This window comes from Rhinopithecus roxellana, chromosome 4, assembly GCF_007565055.1.
Source record: "Rhinopithecus roxellana isolate Shanxi Qingling chromosome 4, ASM756505v1, whole genome shotgun sequence".
Lineage (NCBI taxonomy): Eukaryota > Metazoa > Chordata > Mammalia > Primates > Cercopithecidae > Rhinopithecus > Rhinopithecus roxellana.
Window position 1 is genome coordinate 27850724 of NC_044552.1, and position 21061 is coordinate 27871784.

At 45.6% G+C, this 21061-nt stretch overlaps 1 protein-coding gene and 1 pseudogene across 2 annotated transcripts in view; one reads left to right on the forward strand and one right to left on the reverse strand.

The window, feature by feature from the left end:
* Positions 1-6798: 6798 nt before the first annotated feature.
* Positions 6799-21061, reverse strand: part of NUDT3 (nudix hydrolase 3) — a 123408-nt gene continuing 109145 nt past the window's right edge. The window contains exon 5 of the mRNA XM_010358070.2: positions 6799-18396. Coding sequence (XP_010356372.1) covers positions 18218-18396 — 179 coding nt within the window. The 3' untranslated portion in view covers positions 6799-18217. The remainder of the gene's footprint in view (positions 18397-21061) is intronic.
* Positions 11917-12977, forward strand: LOC115896926 (annotated as a pseudogene). Its single transcript, XR_004056845.1, has one exon. The product of XR_004056845.1 is annotated as a protein NDRG3 pseudogene (transcript).

The following is a 21061-nucleotide window of genomic DNA, read 5'->3' on the forward strand; positions in this document are numbered from 1 at the left end:
TTCACTCGAGCGGTTTTCTCACCATCTCAGCCAGTAAGAAGCCTGTTGGTCTCCTGTGGGAGGCTGGAGCTGGGGCCAGGTCGGCCTCGGGCTCCCACCCCACTCTGAGGTAAGGGGTCAGTGGGGCTGGGCAGGGCCCAGGCTAGGGGGAGGGAGGATGAGTGCCTATGCCGGGCCTGCATACCCCCAAGGGACAAGTGAGTCCTGAAGATTTAATGGAGGGAACCCCTCACTGACCAGCCCCTGACAACACCAGAGGCCTGACTTGCAAGGTATTTGTTCTCCGTCCCCAGCTTTCCTTCACCTTCCCAACCTGCTCCACATTCAACTGATTTTCCCTCCTGTCCTCCAGTTCCCTGCTTCAGCTGCCTCTGCAGCGAGGCGGGGATGGAAGTACCTGCCCCTCAAGGTAGATGTGAAGGTCTGGGTCCTGGGCCTGTGCAGGTAGTAGGTGTTCAAGGAATGGTCTGAACTGATGGGAGAGTGTTTTATAAGTTGAAAAACATTAGAAAAATAATATTAGCTATTATAATTGGTCCACTCAACTTCCTCAGATGGAGTTTGCCCCAAGCAAAACATTTTCCTCAACTCCACCCCATAAACTGCAAGCCCCCATAACTTCCCCTCTTCTTCTCCTCCTTTCCAGGCTCACCCAAACTTGGCTTCCTCTGCCTGGGCACAAGCCTGGCAGGAAGTGACCAGCCTCCCATTAGCTCTTGCCCCAAGTCTGGGAGAGTTCACAGGCTGCTGAGCTAAGAGGAGCAGCAAGAACTGAGGGTTTCCTTATCCTAGAAAAGCACCTCCTCCTCCTACTCCCTTGCCCTCCAGACTCAAGGCAGGAAGAGAAACCTGGGGAAGGGGCCTCAGAGGAGAAGCCTCCATCACGTGTTTGTTCTGACTGGTCAGTGGGTGCCACACTATTTGAATGTCACCCTTGCCCCAAAGGGAAGAGCCTCTTTACCTGGCTCTCCCCACCTGCTCCAAACGTCTCTGGCACTGGGTCCCAGAGGACCTTGCATTTGCTTCCAGAGTTTGGGGGAAGTGAAGGGGTATGTGGAGGGAGGGGGTTGAGGGGACCAGGTGACACTGGCACACATTTCTTGTGTGGCGGACATCCCCAAAATGTCATTTGGCTCTTTGCTTGTTCCAACCCATATTTCATTTCCAGGGTACCTGCTCTGCACCACTTAGCTGGATACCACAATGGAGAAATATCTTTCCTTCCTTCAGAAGGCACCTTCAGAACAGGAGCATGTCCAAGCAGACACACAGTCCAGCGTAGGGAGAAGTATCTCAGAGATCTTTCCCAAAGGAGGGTACAGAACATGTGAATTGTGAAACAGTGTGATGGTGTAGCATGCATTTGGAGAACTGTAAGAAGTTCTATGAGGCCAGGGGAAAACAAGGATGAGACAGTGGCAAGAAATTAGTCTGGTGAGGTGGGCAGGGGCCAGCTCACAAAAGGTATTGGGTACTAATCTAAGGAGGTGGAACCTTACCCTGAAAGCTATGGGTAGGAAGAGAACAAGAAATATTGCCAAGGACACCACAGGATTTGGGGGCCAGTGGTCAGATGAGAACTGTTAAGTGACCTTTGGACTTGTCAATGTGATAGTCACTGGCTATTGACAGGAAGCACTGGAGGTTGAGTGGAGGGGAGACATGAACCCATAGTGACCCCATGGTATATATGGTTTTCTCTGGGCAGGCTCAGCTCTCACATAGGAGGGGATGAAAATGGATGGATTATCCCAGCACTTTGGGAGGCCGAGGCGGACGGATCATGAGGTCAAGAGATCGAAACCATCCTGGCCAACATGGTGAAAGCCCGTCTCCACTAAAAATACAAAAATTAGCTGGCTGTGGTGGCATGCGCCTGTAGTCCCAGCTACTCAGGAGGCTGAGGCAGGAGAACTGCTTGAACCCAGGAGGTGGAGATGCAGTGAGCCAAGATTGCGCCACTACCCCCCAGCCTGGTGATAGAGCAAGACTTCATCTCAGAAAAAAAAAAAAAAAAAAAAAAAAGATGGATTAATTCAGGTCTGGAATTCTGAGGGAGACTACACTGGAAGGACATGGGGACAAGAAAGATGGAGTAATTAATGGTGAATGAGTGATGAAGTCACGGGCATGGGTCTTGATGTGGCACTGGCTGATAGAGTTTGGTGGCCAGAGTGGGATAACCCTGTTTTTGGAGACAGAGTCTCACTCTGGCTTCCAGGCTGGAGTACAGTCGTGCGATCTTGGCTCACTGCAACCTCCGCCTCCTGGGTTCAAGCAATTCTCGTATCTCAGCCTCCCGAGTAGCTGAGATTACAGGCATGGACCACCACACCCTGCTAATTTTTTTGTATTTTTAGTAGAGATGGGATTTTGCCATGTTGGCCAAGCTGGTCTCAAACTCCTAAGCTCAAATGATCCACCTGACTTGGCCTCCTGAAGTGCTGGGATTACAGGTGTGAGCCACCATGCCCAGCCAGGATAACCATTTTTAAAAAAAGATTATCATGTCAATAGAAACAGAGCAGCTATTTACAGCATGGCCAATGATCTGTATTTTCCACTTAGAGTTCCAAATTAGAATACTGGTGAAATCCCTTCTAATTGTGTCTATTTCTAAATCTGTGAAACAGAGGATTGGACTAGATGATCCCTAAAATCCTTCCTGCTCTCTCATGCAAGGATTCACTGCTATTGCTTTATCTGCATCCTCTTCACACCTGCCTAAGCATAATGACCACCCATCTGCCCTCAATAGATGTTTGTGGAGTACCTGATGGTCTCTCTCTCACACACAAGACACCTGTCAGCATCTAGGCCCATCACCAGTGCCTGTTTATTGAGTGATGGTGCTGTCATGAGGAAGTCCCTCCCTCTGCCTCCCTTGCAACCCTTCCTGTGAGGTGTGTAGGGACCAGGTGCACATCCAGCCCTCATTCGCCCCTCCCCACCTTCAGTTTCTCCTTGCCCTGGTCCTTCTTACAGTCTGAAGTGACCAAGAAAGAACTGCCAAGTGGGCAAGTTCTGGCACGCTAGACCCCCATGTTGAACTGCAGTTCTTCTATTACCTTGGATATGTTACTTAATTTCCACATTTTCTTCTAAACGTTTTTATGAGTCTTTTTTCATATTCGTGAATTTATTTTCATATGGTGTGTGAGGTAGGGATTTTTTTTTTTTTTTTTTTTTGACGGAGTCTTGCTCTGTCGCCCAGGTTAGAGTGCAGTGGTGTGATCTCGGCTCACTGCAACCTCCACCTTCTAGGTTCAAGCGATTCTCCTGCCTCAGTCTCACGAGTAGCTGGAATTATAGGCACCCACCACCATGCCCAGCTAATTTTTGTATTTTTTGTAGAGATGGGGTTTAACCATGTTGGCGGGGCTGGTCTTTAATTCCTGACCCCAGGTGATCTGGCCTCCCAAAGTGCTAGGATTACAGGCGTGAGCCACTGCTTTTTTTTTTTTTTTTTTTTTTTTTTTTGAGTCAGGTCTCCCTCTGTGTCCTAGGCTGGAGTGCACTAGTGCAATCATAGCTCACTGTAGCCTCCTGCTTCTGGGCCCAAGCAATCCTCCTGCCTCTGCCTCCCAAAGCACTGGGATTACAGGTGTGAGCCACTGTGCCTGGTTGCTATATCATTTTTTCCTGTTTGGTTAACTGATAGTCCCAACACCACTTGCTAAAGATCTCTTCCTTTCCCCACTCAGGTGCATGGTTCCTCTGGCTCCTACCATATTCCCATGTATGCACAGGTCTGTTTTTTGGTGCCCTGCTCACTTTTATTGTCTAATTGACTTCTGTTTCTATCCAGCTATTCCATTTATCACATTTAGTTACTGTACCTTTATATTAAGTCTTGATACTGATTGAACATAGGACTTCCATTGTAGTCCTGTGTTTTCCCTGGCAGTTTCTCCAAATTGTCTTAGACATCCTTGGTGCTTTACCCTGTGGTTTTTAGACAAATTTGTCTAGGTCTTTTAGAAAACAGTTAGCTTCCCTAAGCCTCCATTTCCTTTACCATGACCTATGCCTCATAGGACTGCAAAGACTTAAGTGTAAAACAGTGACCACCACCTGGCCAGGAACACAAGAAACACTGAGTAGATAGTATCATCTTCCCCAAATGCCCAACCTGATGCAGTCACTGTTCTGTTAAAAACATTGTTGGCTTCCCAGGCATGCAGAGTAAAGTTCAAACACAGCCTGCTAAGCCACCTGACCCCAGCTAACCTTTCCCATGGCACTGCCTGCCTCTCCCTCCTCCCTGCCCACTATCCCTATCATGTTCCCTGAACACAGTGCTCTGCCCTCGAACATGCTGTCCCTTCACGCTGGGATCCCACGCATCCCTCATGGATCCTCTCAGACGATGCCTCCTTTGAGGAGTTAGGCACTCCCTCGGGCTTCTTGTATTGCATGTATCGTTTTGCATTGTGATTACTTGCGTCTGTTGACTTTGTGTCTTATTTAGTGAACTCAGCACAGGCCTTGGCATTTCCAAAGAGGTGCCACCATTTGATAATCACACCCTGACTTTGGTGTCACACACACTCCTTCACACTTAACACAATAATCCTGCGAAGTAGACTTCTCCCCCACTGAACAGGAGGGAGCAGGGATCAAAGAGCTTGTCAGCAGAGAAGCAGACACCTGCATCCTGGGCTAATTCCCAACATTTGTATCTTCTATTACAGCAGGCAGCCTTTGGATGAATGACTGTCCTTCTTCCCTTTTCTCAATTTCTTATCTCCATCTCGTCCTTCCATGGTCCTCCCACCTGAGCTCTCTCTGATATTGGTCTTTTCTACTTCACTTCCCCCCCCCCCCAGGCTTACTTTTCCCAGGTTGTCACCTCTCCCATTTCATGCCATCTGTCACCCAAGCAGGTGCCTCTGTGAGGACTGTGTGTCCTAGGTTTAGCACATTGCTGGTATTCAGAACATAGAACATGGAACCTCATGGCTACATCCTCAGATGTTGAGATGTTAGCTTGGTGTCACAAGATCAAGGACATAAAATAAATCCTTCACAGCCTCAATCTGTTGGAAACCAGAAAGCAAGCAAAGCCATGGCTTGTAACACCAGGCTTTCTTGGAATAGTTATCAGGTGTCCAGAGATGGAAGCCACCCTGACTGGGGATGAGCAGTTATTCTACCAACTCAAACTGGCCTACACGGTCAGTGCTACCACCCGGCATGTCAACAAAGGATGGAGGAAGTGCAATGCTGGTCCCCACAATGACAGGAGCTGCAATGGTGTCCTTAGGGCTGATTTTCTCTCTCCACCCACGTCCGAAGTTTTGGGGCGTCTCTTTAGAGTTCTTTCTCTCTAGCCACAAGTCCTGCAGTCCATTGGAAGACTAGGCTGCAGAAAGGTAATCCTGAACTTTGCCATTTACCCTCTGCAAATGAAACAATCATGTAGTAAATGTGATGATGGATCAGCTTTAGAATGGTCCATAATGATCTGACATGGGCGAGTGGGGAGTTTCCAGAACACTCAAATCCCAATTAGAGGTGGCCAGTTGGTGGTTTCCTGAGTACATCACCTGTATCAGCATGTATGAGCTCATAGCCTCATCATACACACTGAATCTGGCAAAAGGAAGAATCCTTTGATGGAGGAATGAAGGGTGATCATCATGGAATGGACAAAGGAAGCCTGCAGAACCAGAATTTTAGGGGGAGAGTTCTCTGACCAACTGAAAGGGAATTCGTCCTGTGGTAGAATGGTCAACAGGTTATTATTATTGCTCAGTAACCCACTTTCTGCCTAGTTCTGGCCTCCCATACCACCAGCCAGTACACAAACCAGGTAACTTTGATGTTTACCATCATATAAATGAACCGATTAGCATCTAGGCACATACATTAGTCTCTTATGAGTTAGATTTGTGTGAGTCTTGTTCCTGGAAGCGACTCTCTTCCACTGATCCCATCAGGTTTCTTGGCTTAAAATACTTGACCAGTGGTGATGCCAACAGAGTCCCATCCTGGAGAAGCCAGCGTGTCTTGGTGGATGGGTGTTTCTCTGTGATATGCTGTTCATTCTTGTTTCTATATCCCCCCACTGCATTTCCAGTGCACTCCTTGAGTCTGCAGAGCCTCATGCATGGTATCACAACGGCTTCCAGACTGCTCCACTCCAAACTCTCCTGCTGGCTCCTCCTCAGACATGGTTGATACCACATGACTGCCCTGTTCAGAAACACGCCCATGCATAAAACCAAACTCTCTGGACTGGCTTTTGTGGTTTTCCATAATTTGATCTCATCAGACTTTATTTTCCATTACAGCTCAACACTGCTCTCCCACTGAAGACACCCACCCATTCTCTGCCTGCAAGCCCTATCACTACACAACTCCAAAAATCAGGAAGGCTCCACCCTTCCTGATTCCACCCCACACAGAGGAAAGCAACTTCTTGCGATGCTTCCTTATTCTGGATGTGGCTCACCTCTTTCCCCTTCCAGTTCCTTTGCGCCCCCTAGAAAGCCTCCCTGGCTAAGGGGGACAGGCCCTCTCCTCAGCACTGGGCACTGACCGTCTAACCAGGGCTGTCTCTGGGCACCTGGTTGGAAGGACGGCAAGATACAACATGATGCTGATTTTAATAGCCTCTGGCTTCTCCACTGCATCTCTCACCTGAATGCCCTGCACACCAAATCTTCCATGGGATCCCCCTTGACCTCTAGGGCAATTCCGAAGAATCCAGCAGACGAGTGGGGGAAATCAAAATACTGACATGAAGGACTCAAGGGAAACCTCTAGAAAGAAGACACCAGACACTAAAAGGGATGTGTGTGAAATACTGGTTTTTATTGGTTGGCACAAGATTACAACCTACAGTTTCAATGCCCTTCCCTCCCACACAGCTCAAATGGAAGGAAACTGATTAACACACAGAAAGGAATGGCAGGCTCACGGGTTTAAGCATTTGTTTTTACAAAAAGGAGTGGGGTATGGGGGTGGTCAAGTTTTACGGGTAGTAACAACATTCTCTCCAGATGGCAGGGGCTAAGTCTGCCTGTCCTCCGTTGCTGATACCACATAAGGGACATATTAGTAAAGTAGGGAAAGGATTATATGTGTGGCTGGCCTGTTCTTAAGAGAGGAAGGTGGGATGGTATCTGCTGTGTACCTGTCTCAGACCAAACCTGGGGCTGAAGCAGTGCCCCTTTCTTCTCAGCCCTCCTCCACAACCTGACTGTACTGCCAGCCGCACCCATGGGAAGGAGGTGTGAAGGAAGCCTGAAAACATCCACCTTGAGAAAAGGAAACAGGAAAACTATTTCCTTCCGCCTTCTCTGGACCAAATTCCACTCCCCTCAGCTCCAGAGAGTGCTGCAAAAATCTTCCTTAGGAACGCTGTGAAGACACAGGAAAGAGGCCAGCCCAGACAGGTGGTCCTGAGCGGGCAAGAAGAAAAGCTTGAACTTTCCATGCAGTACCAAGCAAGATTGTTTTGGAAACACGCAAACAAAAAATGGAAACCAACACCATATACCCACAGGTTGGGTAGCTCCCAAATCCTGGACAGCATTTGGATTGGAGGTAAGGACCATTTTACTCCAACTCCTTGTTTTATAACCCACACCAGGTGCCAAGAGGTTTAAGGACCACAACTGACCTCTCTTTCCCTACAAGCAGCATTCCTTGGATTCCCAGTTTTGTTGAGCTCATTTGGGGTCATCCTTGCCATCCTCTTCAAAAATGACGCAGCCTTTTGGTTGTTCCATTTTCTATCCCTTTCTACAATTATGAACACACTGTCTAAACAGGAGATCTATATATGCTCTCACCCTGCAGCCCAAGAGATTAGGTGACCTAATGATGAGAAGGCTAACTTACTTGCTTTCCTGGGTGGTCTTGATGGAAATGAACAGCAGCAGAGTTCTGGTGGGACACAGCAGTCTAGTCTGAGCCACTGTGTGACTCCCCAGGGGACTGGTCCCTGGGTACATGGGTCCCTGGCTCTCTGTCTCAGTTCCAGAGACATTACTCAACTTGGCCTTTTAAACCTCAGCTAAAACATATAAGCATGAGGGAAAAGGGACAAGAAATACTTTTGTCCTCTGGAAAAACTTAATACATTTTGGCTACTTAGGCTCAAGCCACAGGGTTCCCTGGAAACACTTGTTGAACCTGGCCAAGAGGAGACTCTATATGGATGGCACACCTGGAAAAGGGGAGAAAGCACACTAGTTCAGCTCTTTTATAAGTGGAATGGTCCCAGGGATGTTAACCTTTCTGATGCTGATGGTAGATGAGTGGAGTGGAGGTAATCCTGTGAGAAAACTCCTTAAAAACCCTTAAGCTGTGTGGAGACTACACACCACAGCTGAGCAAACCAAGGTGGGGCCTCACTGCCTCCTCAGAGCCCATCCCTGACCATGTCATTGGATAGGATGGAAGACAAAGTCTTTGAAATGGAGGCTGGGCTGGCAAAAGTAAGTATGAAGATGCTACTACTGTCCTTCCACTTCCTCTCTCTGATACACCTAAGAAGGTGAGAGACACTTCAATTCCATTTTACACCAGTTCTCAACATCCTGAAATACTCTTGACTTCCTTAATTAAGCACAGGGAAAACTGGCAAGCTATCTTTCTAACTGAAATTTTACTTATTCTAACCACCAACCTTTTCTTTGATTATCAACCAGTTTGATAGTCTTCAGATCATGAAACAATAGAACAGACCTGACATTTACAAAACTGTACTACATACTTATTTCTTTTATAGTAGAGCTGACCAATCACTTTTCTAACTACTAATGCAACACCATGCCACTGGGCCCTGGACTCTGATGTTTCTGATCCCTGAGCAACACATCTATGTCCATTCACAGATGCAAGTGAAAGGGTGAGATTCTCAAAGGCTAAACAAAATTCTGGTAGCAAATTGGATTTCTGAAGAGAGAGTCCTCTTAGAAAATTCTGAGCAAAAATGCTCTCAGTCACCAGGGCCAGGGTGAGTGGGCAGGTTTCGGTCTGTGAGCTATAGCTTAGGTACCTGTTACTCTCTTCTGAACTCCTTCATGTTCTTGGGAGGACATAAGCCTCTTGTTCATTAAGCAAAGGCCCTCCAAGTCTCCTTTTTACTTCAGCACTTTGGAAACTCTCCAAGACTTAACTTCAGATCTGGGGAGGTTCTATGTGGAACAGACCTATCCCTTCTTATTCCTGCTCCTGGGTGTCTCCATATCAGCCTCTGCCTTCCCTGGCATAAGTTGTATCTGTTTTGCTGCAGGAACTGAGTAACCAAAGCTAGATATCCTTTGGACCACTGATTAGTGACACCTTTTCTCCACAACAAAGGGAGGTTAAAGACCAAGGTTTAACCTGAGAAACTTTTTTTTTTGGCAAGACAATAAAGAGGTTAAAGAGGCTATGTGGATCTGTCACTGCTTTAGCTTACCATTTTCAATTTAGCACCAAAGTGCTCAGGAAGACAGGCTCAGATCAGGACGACTTCTTAAAAGGAATTCACAGGCAATCTTACTGGCAAAATGATTTTCCAAAGCTGAGCCACTTGCCCCACCCTACAGGGAGGGGATTAGAGTCTTAAGGCCCAGCATTGGCATTGAAGCATCTTGCTTTTCTTCCTCAGAATTCCACAAAGGCTTAAGAGTGATCTAAATGCTTGGCTGGAAGCTCAAGTCTAGGAGAGCTAATTTACTGCACTGTTGAGATATTCTCTGCAAGGTAGTCACAGATAATAAGCAATTTAGTAGGTAATTAATCCAGACAAGAATTAATGTTCTCTGAATCAGTGATTAATATAATCTTCACATCTGGCCTGGCTGGGAGGCTTGGGGGCAGGAAAGGGAGGGTGGAAGAATGGGTAGCACATCAAAATGGTGATGAACAAAATGACAATGCTGCTGTTTTTGTATCCTTTAAAGCCTCTATCCAGGGTTTTAAATGGTGCTTTTTTTGTCTGCTTCCTGATAGGAAGTCAAATAAGTTTTAGTACCTAAGAACTGGGGATAAAAACGAAAGGAAACCTAGAGTTATTAAACAACTGACTGCTGGAGGAACAGAAGCAATGACTTCTTTCCACCTTCTAGGTAGCAATCTTACTTTTTTGGCTAAAAGCACTTTCTTCAGCATTCTGAGTTAACATGGGTTCCCGATAAGCTCCCCTCCCCAGGTGGACAGTCTTATTGTCTAAGACAAGCTCAAACTCACCAAATTATCACTGTAAACAAAGCTTCAGGTCAGAGACAGCCAAAATCACATGACTGCTAGCCTCAGCTCAAGTAGTGTGCCCAAATCATCACAAAATGGGATTCTCTTCCTATTAATTATTATTATTATTATTTTTTGAGACAGAGTCTTGCTCTGTCGCCTAGGCTGGAGTGCGGTGGTGAGATCTCGGCTCACTGCAACATCTGCCCCCCGGGTTCAAGCGATTCTCCTGCCTCAGCCTCCCCAGTAGCTGGGACTACAGGAGTGTGCCACCATGCCTGGCTAATTTTGCTATTTTTAGTAGAGATGGGGTTTCACCATACTGGTCAGGCTGGTCTTGAACTCCTGACCTCGTGATCCACCCGCCTCGGCCTCCCAAAGTGCTGGGATTACAGGCGTGAACCACCATGCCCGGTCCTCCATTTATTAATTTATAAGGGGACTAGGAGGACAAACTATTTGATTAATTTGAAGGTGAGAGGTATCATTTTTCTCAGATGCTCCAACTAACCTTCTCACATACCTCAAAGGTTATCAGCTAAAGACAAGAGTTTCTGAGGCTAATGCAAAAACATGGTCAAATGTGAAACCACCCTTTTAGAGGCAGGGTTTGTGAAAGGCTGCTGGCCTCCAAAGGAGAGCATGCCTGAACTCTCTGGGCTCCCAGGACCTGTGGTGACCTCAAGTCAACGTGATGCACAGATAACAGTATCTTTTAGGGACTGCAGCCAATGCTCCCCAATTCACTTTTTTTTTGTTTTAATACCTTAAAATATCAAATGTTTCATTTTTAGGTGATACCCCAAGTGACAAAGAAACACAGCTCTCCTGGATGGTGAAGTCTCCACTGCAAAACTCACCAAACAGCACAAAGGATGACTCGGGTCCTCTCCCACTTGCTCCAAGTTAGGTGGGTGCCCTGATGAAGGCAAGGCTGAGTCACTAACATGCACAGCTCCATATCCTAGAAGCCTCTGTAGCCTCGAGGAGATAGGCTCTATCCAACAGGACTCCGAATAAATCACTGCCACCTCAATGGAGCAGTCTGACCTCTTCCACCGTCTTTAAGAAACAGAAGGGCCATCTGCATTATTTAATCACCATTCAATAATGTCCTCCCTCCCCATAGCTGCTTAACTGTCTCACAAGTGTCCTATGTTTTGTAAAGATGAGGGTTATTTGCTGAAATGCAGGTGAGAGTAGGATAAAGCTGTATTATCAATTACAGCCAACTCTCATTTCTCTTAAAGCAAAAATTCATCCCACTGTGATTTCTCCAGGTATTTCCTTCAATTCTAAATCCACCCTTGATATTAGAGAATATTAAATCACAACAGTTGTGGCAAAAATCACAATGTGGCTATTAAATCCTTTTTGTGAACTAAAAAATGCATGTGGCTTAGGCTCATCTTTTTTTTTTTTTTTTTTTTTTGAAGATGAGGATGGGGACTCCAACAGAGGCATTAAGAAAGTACTAGATGAAAATGACAACTCCGCCCCTCTCGCCGCTGCCGCCGCCACTGCTGCACTCACGGCGGGTGCCCGCGCCTCAGAGTTACCAATTTATTCTTGCAACTCCTCTACTCTCGTCATCTGACCTCATGGATGAACTTCAGGATGTTCAGCTCACATAGATCAAAATAAGAACGGTACACGAAACTTCCAGGACTTTGACTGTCAGGAACATGACATAGAAACACATGGTGTGGTCCACATCACTATAAGAGGCTTACCCAAAGGAAACAGACCAGTTATACCAATGTATCATGACATTGGCCTCAACCATAAATCCTGTTTCAATGCATTCTTTAACTCTGAGGATATGCACGAGATCACCCAGCATTTTGCTGTCTGTCATGTGGATGCCCCAGGCCAGCAGGAAGGTGCACCCTCTTTCCCAACAGGGTATCAGTACCCCACAATGGATGAGCTGGCCGAAATGCTGCCTCCTGTTCTTACCCACCTAAGCCTGAAAAGCATCATTGGTATTGGAGTTGGAGCTGGAGCTTACATCCTCAGCAGATTTGCACTCAACCATCCAGAGCTTGTGGAAGGCCTTGTGCTCATTAATGTTGACCCTTGCGCAAAAGGCTGGATTGACTGGGCAGCTTCCAAACTCTCTGGCCTGACAACCAATGTTGTGGACATTATTTTGGCTCATCACTTTGGGCCGGAAGAGTTACAGGCCAACCTGGACCTGATCCAAACCTACAGAATGCATATTGCCCAAGACATCAACCAAGACAACCTGCAGCAATTCTTGAATTCCTACAATGGACGCTGAGACCTGGAGATCAAAAGACCCATACTGGGCCAAAATGATAAAATCAAAAACATTAAAGTCTTCTACTTTACTGGTGGAAGGGACAATTCGCCTGCAGTTGAGGCTGTGGTCAAATGCAATTCCCGCCTGAACCCTGTAAATACAACTCCGCTAAAGATGGCAGATTGTGGGGGACTGCCCCAGGTAGTTCAGCCTGGGAAGCTCAAAGAGGCCTTCAAGTACTTTTTGCAGGGAATGGGCTACATACCATCTGCCAGCATGACTCGGCTCGCCCGATCACGAACCCACTCAACCTCGAGTAGCCTCGGCTCTGGAGAAAGTCCCTTCAGCCGGTCTGTCACCAGCAATCAGTCAGATGGAACTCAAGAATCCTGTGAGTCCCCTGATGTCCTGGACAGACACCAGACCATGGAGGTGTCCTGCTAAGCAGATGCTCCTCCCCTGGACCATTGCAAGTCCATCCTCCTTCAAATGACCACTCCATAATATAACATTTCATCCATGTAAACTGGCCTCTACTATCTTTAACTCATGCATGGCCACTGAACCTCTCTCTAGTAGCCTGGATTTATCATTCTCTCTGCCTGCCCACCCCCTTTTTTGTATAGCCCAGGAACCACTTCCATGCCATACTGTAACATTCCAACATCTTTAGCTGATCAGATCTCTCCATCTCCCCTCTTGCCAGCTTTTTCCCGTGCTCCCCCAACTATGTATTGGGTAAGATTCTTTGATCCCAACTCTGTGTGTGTGCGAGCATATGTGTCTCTGTGTGTGTGTGTGTGCATAGTTCTGTGGTTTTAGACACGCTTTCTTGTAGTGCTTCTGCAAAAAAACAAAAAAGGGACTTATTTTGCATTCTCAATGGTGTTTTTAAGGGAATTAGGCAGAATAGATTTCTAGGTTGGGTAGGCCACTGCATTCTCTTCTGTTTGCAAATTGGTCAACAAAATTTGCAGAGTGATTTCAGGAGAGAGCAGCTCAGAGGAATGTGGAAAATCATAATTGCCATCTGGACCATTGATTGATTGTGAGCAATAGTAGAAGGGTCCCTATTACATAGAGAGACTCCTTCTGTCCAGATGAATTTCTGTATACTCTTCTATAAATAAAAGGGAGGAATATATTCTGCTGGAAGCCCATGAACCATCGGTGAGGTTCTGATACAACACAGAGTTTTTTCCAAGGAGTGAATGTGGCTTAATTACTGGACTCTCTTAGCACAGGAAGGTGGAAACAAAATGCCAGGCCTCTGCTCTGAAAAGCAAAACTGCTGTCGCTGCAGTATCTTATACTGGACATCCACATATCCACAAGAAGTGCCTCTTAGGTCTATGACGGAGAGTGTCTCCATTCCTCAGTTCCCAGAGAGCGGATAGGTATGGCCTAAAAAGCATGTAGATGGTGGAGAAATGGGTAGGGGAAGAGGAACAGTCATTAACATAGTATCGTGTTTAATAAGTATGGCCTTGATTTCAGTAGATGTAATGGAAGCCAAATTAAATTGATACAGAACACCCCCCCCCCAAAAAAAAAAGAAAATGAGAAATAGGTGAAGGATAACATGTGAAATGTACACTCAGGTCTAACAAGTACCTATTACTTCTCTGGTTAAGAAGGTTTAGCAGGAGCCCCCAATGAGCACTGTATGTAGAGAAAAGGGAACGAGCAGGGGGAGGAACAGATCGGCACAGAATTTTTTTCTTCTTTTAAAAACCACAAAGGGTGACTTTTTTCTTCTAAGCAAGCAAGCCTAAGAGGCAATACATGGGCTGGCTCCTAATAGCAAAACAAAATATTTCTTTGCCACAAAGGAACTTGACTATGTAGCAATACATTTACAAAACTACTGCAAAACACTCCCAGAGGGCAGTGACCTACTCTGCTCCCCAGAGGCTGCAAGAAGCAATGCCTCAAGTGCCTCACATTCCATGGGGCTGTGCAGCGCAATGCAGAAGGCGGAAATCCTGCTGTGACACCACCCTCGAGACCTTCTGCAGCCTGAGAGGCGGTGATACTCCCACACCCTTTGATCCTTCCAGATGGCTCAGCCTAGACCTAGCAGTGAGAGAGCCCTCTCCATGCAGGGCGGATGGAGTGGTAGACACTTGCAAAAACAAAACAGTCAATTCACTAACTGTTCTATCCTGTTATATTTGCAATGAGGAAAATTAAGATTCCTGTTTCATGGGCTGCACTGTTTCTGGAAGGCTACAGAAAATCTAACATGGTTGACACCTCCTGGTAGCCCTTCTGTCCTCCTACACACACACACACACACACACACACACACACACACACACACACACACACACACACACACATATACACACAGAGAAAGAGAGGAGAAAATCCTGGTCCAAAAGACCACATGACCTTACTAGTGTTTCCCCAATGATTGTAATTTATAAACTAAAAATTTTTTTAAATCCACTGCTATCTTTTTCTGTCCTGAGTTTGGCAGACTTTAATGGATGCTCTAGCAATAACCAGAATCTAGGACATGCAAATTCACTGTGAGCGAGAGGCTAGGGATCTGCCCTAAACATAGGAATCTGTTTCTACCAAGTCTGAATGAGGTCAGCACTGGTAGCATTAATGACAAATCAATGTCAATGAAATATTCTGCAAACAGGGTAGTTTTTGTGCTTTCTTTTGATTCTTTTCTTTGGGGAGATAAAGGTATTGCAACCATGGGTCTAACTAATCTATCACTAAAGGACTGTGATAACATTCTCAGTAAAGACAGCCATGGTGTTTACGGTGCCAGGGAGGGAAAATCCCAGATCATCAGAATCCCAGTGCAACAGAAAACAGCACCAGTTTCAACAATTCTGATGTTGGACAAGGCCTCTTTTTGTCAGTTAAGAAAGCATAAGCACAGTGTCTCAGTTAACTGCATTAACAGGAATCCATTCATGTCACTGAAAAATACTTGTTGGCACAGTTCACTTTCCTGACCCAAAGACACCAACAACAATTGAAACTGCCCTTTCGGGGTAGTATATTATTACACTAGCCCAGTCAAAACACACTCAAAGACCATTAACAAATAAATACATTACTGTTAGCACTGCAGGTCTGTTTTATTTTCTTATTTATTTATTGAGACAGAGTCTCGATCTGTCACCTAGGCTAGAGTGCAGTGGCATGATCTTGACTCACTACAACCTCTGCCTCTCAGGTTTAAGTGATTCTCATGCCTCAGCCTCCCAAGTAGCTGGGATTACAGGCGTGCACCATCACGTCCAGCTAATTTTTGTATTTGAGTAGAGACAGGGTTTTGCCACGTTGGCCAGGCTGGTCTCAAACTCCTGTCCTCAAGTGACCCACCTGCCTTGGCCTCCCAAAGTGCTGGGATTACAGGTGTGAGCCGCTATGCCCAGCCCTGAAGTTCATTTTTAAAGAGTATTGACTGTTTTCCTGCAAAGGACTTTCAAATCCATACCATAAAGGTAGTATTTATCTGGAAGAATGTGTTTCTTGAATTCCACTTAGCACTTGGTTAAATCTACTTTATTTTGCTCTTTATTTGAACAGAACTTTAGAATGCTCTAGGTCAGGAAAAGAAACTGTGTGTTTGTTTTTAAGAAGGATATGTGAATAGGAAGTTGGCATTCAGACTCAAGTTCCACAGTGTTGTTCTTCTCCAATGGGACCTCTCCTTGGGGATGTAATTCCTTTCCCAGAGGTATCATGGTATCCCAAGAATACAACTGCTCTTTGGCTCTGTGTTTCAAGATTGGGAGAGAGGATGTAAACTAAGAGTACACAGCAATGTTTTTTTTCTTTTTTGAAATGGAGTTTCACTCTTGTTGCCCAGGCAGGACGACAGTGGTGCAATCTCGGCTCACTGCAACCTCTGCCTCCCGGGTTCAAGTGATTATCTCGCCTCAGTCTCACAAGTAGCTAGGATTATATGCGCCCACCACGCCCAGTTAATTTTTGTATTTTTAGTAGAGACAGGGGTTTCCCCATGTTAGCCAGGCTGGTCTCAAACCTCTGACCTCAGATGATCCGCCTGCCTTGGCCTCCCAAAGTGCTGGGACTACAGGTATGAGCCACCATGCCTGGCGAGTAGACAACAAAATTGAAAGTTCACCAACTGATGTTCCCAAAAGTGCTGAACACTAAATGACACAGGGCTATGAGGTACATACATTTCTTTTAGTAGGAGGGAAAAGTAAAAGTTTTTCAAAGTTTGAGTACTTTATCAGAATTTTTAAATAAGGAGAACTATGATTTTAATTTCACATCTTGGCTAAGGAGATGACATCGGGGTATAGAGATAATCTCTTGTTCTAAGCCAGGGCTCAGTCAGTGTACTCCTCCCTATCCCTCCATCTCAAGACCCTCTTACTTCCGAACTAAACAACACAATTGGCAAATGAAGCCAGCACGAAACCTGTATCAAAAAACGAGAGTCTGCAGTGAGCCAGTGTATTATGTAACCACTGTAATAAGTGATTACGTGGCTTCCCATATGGACCTTTCATATCCTGGTGGGAGATGGGAGACCAATGTAATAGCTCTGAGCATGCTCCATGGTGCAGTCACAAGTGCCGTGCCATTACAAAGACAAGCAAGCAGGTGAATTTCCCCAGTGTACTTTTCAGGAACATGGTTACCCAGTTCGGGGACAGGACTACATTGATGCACCTGCAAAGTACAGTTGGATGCTTCACAGCACAAAGACAACATCCAGGTCAGCACGGTGTAAGGCATATACGGACACAAAGAGAGGTTGCTGTCGGTAATAAGTAGCATTACGGGAAAGATTCCAAACCAGCAGGACAGAAATGGTACCTGATGCTCCAGTTTTTCAGATAAGCAATCCCAAGAATCCAGTTCAAACCCTACTGTCAACATGTGGGGCAGAATTCAATTTCTATCATTGTTTTTACAGATCTGGGCTGAGACATTTGCTCCTAGCTTGATTAAAAAAAATAAAATAAAGGTTTCTTCCTGTTTCTTTCTTGGTATGGAAATACAGCTTAAAGAAGGAAAGGCCATGAGTCCTGGGAGCACTATGAAGGTAGCTGAACACTTCCCATACCTACAGTCAACGACTGGGAAATAGAGAGAGGACAGGGCAACCTGCCCAGCCACTAGCATCAAAAACAAAAAGGTGTATTAATTGTGAGGCTCTCAATTCCAGAAATGCCCAAATTACAAGAGAAAAAAATCTTGAAAAATTAAACAAATTTCTCTTTCTACAAGTCATTTATTTACATATTATATGTCCGATATATAATGTGTAGATAAATGTATCCTGCAGTGGAAGTGACCACTCTACGGAACTGTACAGCACATTATAGGACAAATTCTTGAAAGATTTCATCTTATATTGATATCTTTTAACAAAAAAAAATTAAAAATCAAAGAAAACGTCTGGCCAGGGCTAGGATAAGACAAACAGGAACACTTCAGAATCCAAGGCAGGGGAAGGCTGTTGGCCTCTCTTCAGAGGACTGCAGGGGTGGGAAGAGGGAGGGACAGATCATGCACAAAAGTACTTACAAATTACACACCCAACCCCCACCCCACAATAAAAAGAGAAGAAAAAGCCCCATCACTTAACACCAAACAGCAACATTATCAATACACCCTTTCTTTGCTGCCCACCATGCCTCATTTGAAAGAAGAGGCCTGTGAGGAGAAGTGGAAAGAGCCAGGGTGAGAGGGAAGATTTGCATTTCAGTCTAGTTTCCAATTTCCATTTCTCTTACAGGAAGTCTTCAGTCATCTGATGCCTGACATCGAGCTCTGAGCAGAAACCGAGTATGTGGTGGCCACGACTGGGGTGCCATTGTTGGCTGAGTAGCCTTGCCTCAATGTTTCAAAGTATGATGCCTGCACGGGTTTGTGATACTGCAGCACTTTTATGGCATCTTCTATTTTAAACCATTCCCTCTTCCTTCCTGTGGAGGCAGAGAGAAAAGAAACTAGTACAAGAGCAATAAGGTTTCTGAGCCTAGAACTTTTGAGAAAATGTAGAAAACATTAAAGCAATGTTTCTTAACACTTTTTTTCCTTACAAAAGTAACTCAAGCACACTTCATATGCTTCAAATATTATACAAATGTCTAATGTAGAAAGTAGGTGAGAAACCTGAAAACTGAAGAGCTAAGAGTAATTGTGTAAAACCTGCCCTCCAGAGAGAACTATGGCTAGTGTTTTCCTCCTGCCCCCCTGGGTCTCTGAGCTTTCCTTGCTTGCACATACATAGGGATCAAAGCCGAGCAGCATCCCCATCTCTTGTGAAAAACTGACATGAGGGCCTGACGAGGTGGCTCACGCCTATAATCCCAGCACTTTGGGAGGCTAAGGTGGGCGGATCGCTTGAGCCCAGGAGTTTGAGACCAGCCTGAGCAACATGGCAAACTTGTCTCTACAAAAAATACAAAAATTAGCTGGGCATGGTGGCACAAGCCTGTAGTTCCAGCTACCCAGGAGGCTGAGGTAGGAGGATCACCCTAGCCCGGGAAGTTGAGGCTGCAGTGAGCTGTAATTGCGCCACTGCACTCCAGCAGGGTGACAGAGTGACACCCTGACCCAAGCAGGGGGAAAAAAAAATCAACACAAACATCAGCTTCCAGAATTACTAGGATGGCTGGTTTGTAATCACTAATTTATTTAAAAGTTTTCTTATAAGAGTGAATGTACTGACATAATAGAAAAAAAAATTATATATATATATATATATATATATAGAGAGAGAGAGAGAGAGAGAGGGGGAGAGAGAGAGAGAGAGACAGACAGACACGGAGTCTTGTTCTGTCGCCCAGGCTGGAGTGCAGTGGCGTGATCTTGGCTCACTGCAAGCTCTGCCTCCTGGATTCATGCCATTCTCCTGCCTCAGCCTCCCGAGTAGCTGGGACTGCAGGCGCTTATCACCACGCCTGGCTAATTTTTTGTATTTTTAGTAGAAACGGGGTTTCACCATGTTAGCCAGGATGGTCTCGATCTCCTGACCTCGTGATCTGTCCACCTCGGCCTCCCAAAGTGCTGGGATTATAGGCGTGAGCCACCGCACCCGGCCAGAAAATATTTTTTAAAATAAGAAAAAATAATCTCAATACAATCACACTTTTATTTTTCAGTTTATTTTCTTACTCTTTTCTAGTCCATGCTTTAAAATCCTTTATATTTTTTTCTCTTATAAAAGTAATAAGTACTCATAATTTTGTAAACTAGAGAAGACTACTCTCTCTTTTTTTTTTTTTGAGACGGAGTCTTGCTCTGCCGCCCAGGCTGGAGTGCAGTGGCCGGCTCTCAGCTCACTGCAAGCTCCGCCTCCCGGGTTCACGCCATTCTCCTGTCTCAGCCTCCCGAGTAGCTGGGACTACAGGCGCCCGCCTCGTCGCCAGGCTAGTTTTTTGTATTCTTTAGTAGAGACGGGGTTTCGCCGTATTAGCCAGGATGGTCTCGATCTCCTGACCTCGTGATCCGCCCGTCTCGGCCTCCCAAAGTGCTGGGATTACAGGCTTGAGCCACCGCGCCCGGCCAAGACTACTCTCAATACCCTAGCACAATTGCCTTTTTTGCATATACTTGAAAAAGAAACAATCCTGAGATAACTAAAATTGGATCATGCTTTCAGGTGCTCCGAATCCTGACCAGCACTGCTAGAGTGTTATGGTCAGGAACAAGGACTCTGAAGCCAAAGTGCTGGGCTCCAATCACATAAATGGCTCCAATGAGCTGTGCAGCCTCAGGTAGCTGTGCTCCTGCTCCATTTTCCTCATCTATAAAACAGACAATAAATAGGGCCTATCTCACAAGTTTGTTGTGATGATTAGTAAGCAAAGCGCCTGAAGAGTACCTGGCTGCTAAAAGTATGTACTACTGAATTTGCTTTTTAATTTTTGTTACTGGTTCTTTTTTTCTTCACATTATTTTTTCTTTTCTTTTTTCCCCAGAGATAGGATCTCAGGCTGGATTGCAGTGGTATGATCATAGTTCACTGCAAACTCAAGCTCCCAGACACAAGGGATCTTCCTGCCCCAGCCTTCCAAGTAGCTAGGACTACAGGCACACGCCACACCTGCTTCTTCTTTTTTTTTTTTGGTGTAAATGAGGTCTCAAATTCCTGGCCTCAAGTGATCCTCCTGCCTTAGCCTCCCAAAGTACTTGGAATTACAGGCATGAGCCACCACGCCTGTCCTACGTCACACTATTTCTTAAGCAACCTATGTTATGAAAAAAATATGACATTGCCATTGCTAGGAAGGTTAAGGCAGGAGGACTGCTTGAGCCCAGGAGTTTGAGGCTGCAGTGAACTGTGATCCACTGTACTCCAGTCTGGACAACAGAGTGAGACCCTGTCTTTTTTTGGTCAGACATTTATGACTGCGTTATATCATAATATCTAGCATGGATGTACTATCATTCATTTAACCATTTCCACATCACTGGACATCAATTGTCTGTGATGATGATGATGATGATGATGATGATGATGATGATTTTTGAGACAGAGTCTCAGTCTGTCACCCAGGCTGGAGTGCAGCAATGTGATCCTGGCTCACTGCAACCTCTGCCTCCCAGGCTCAGCCTCAGCCTCCCAAGTGGCTGGGATTACAG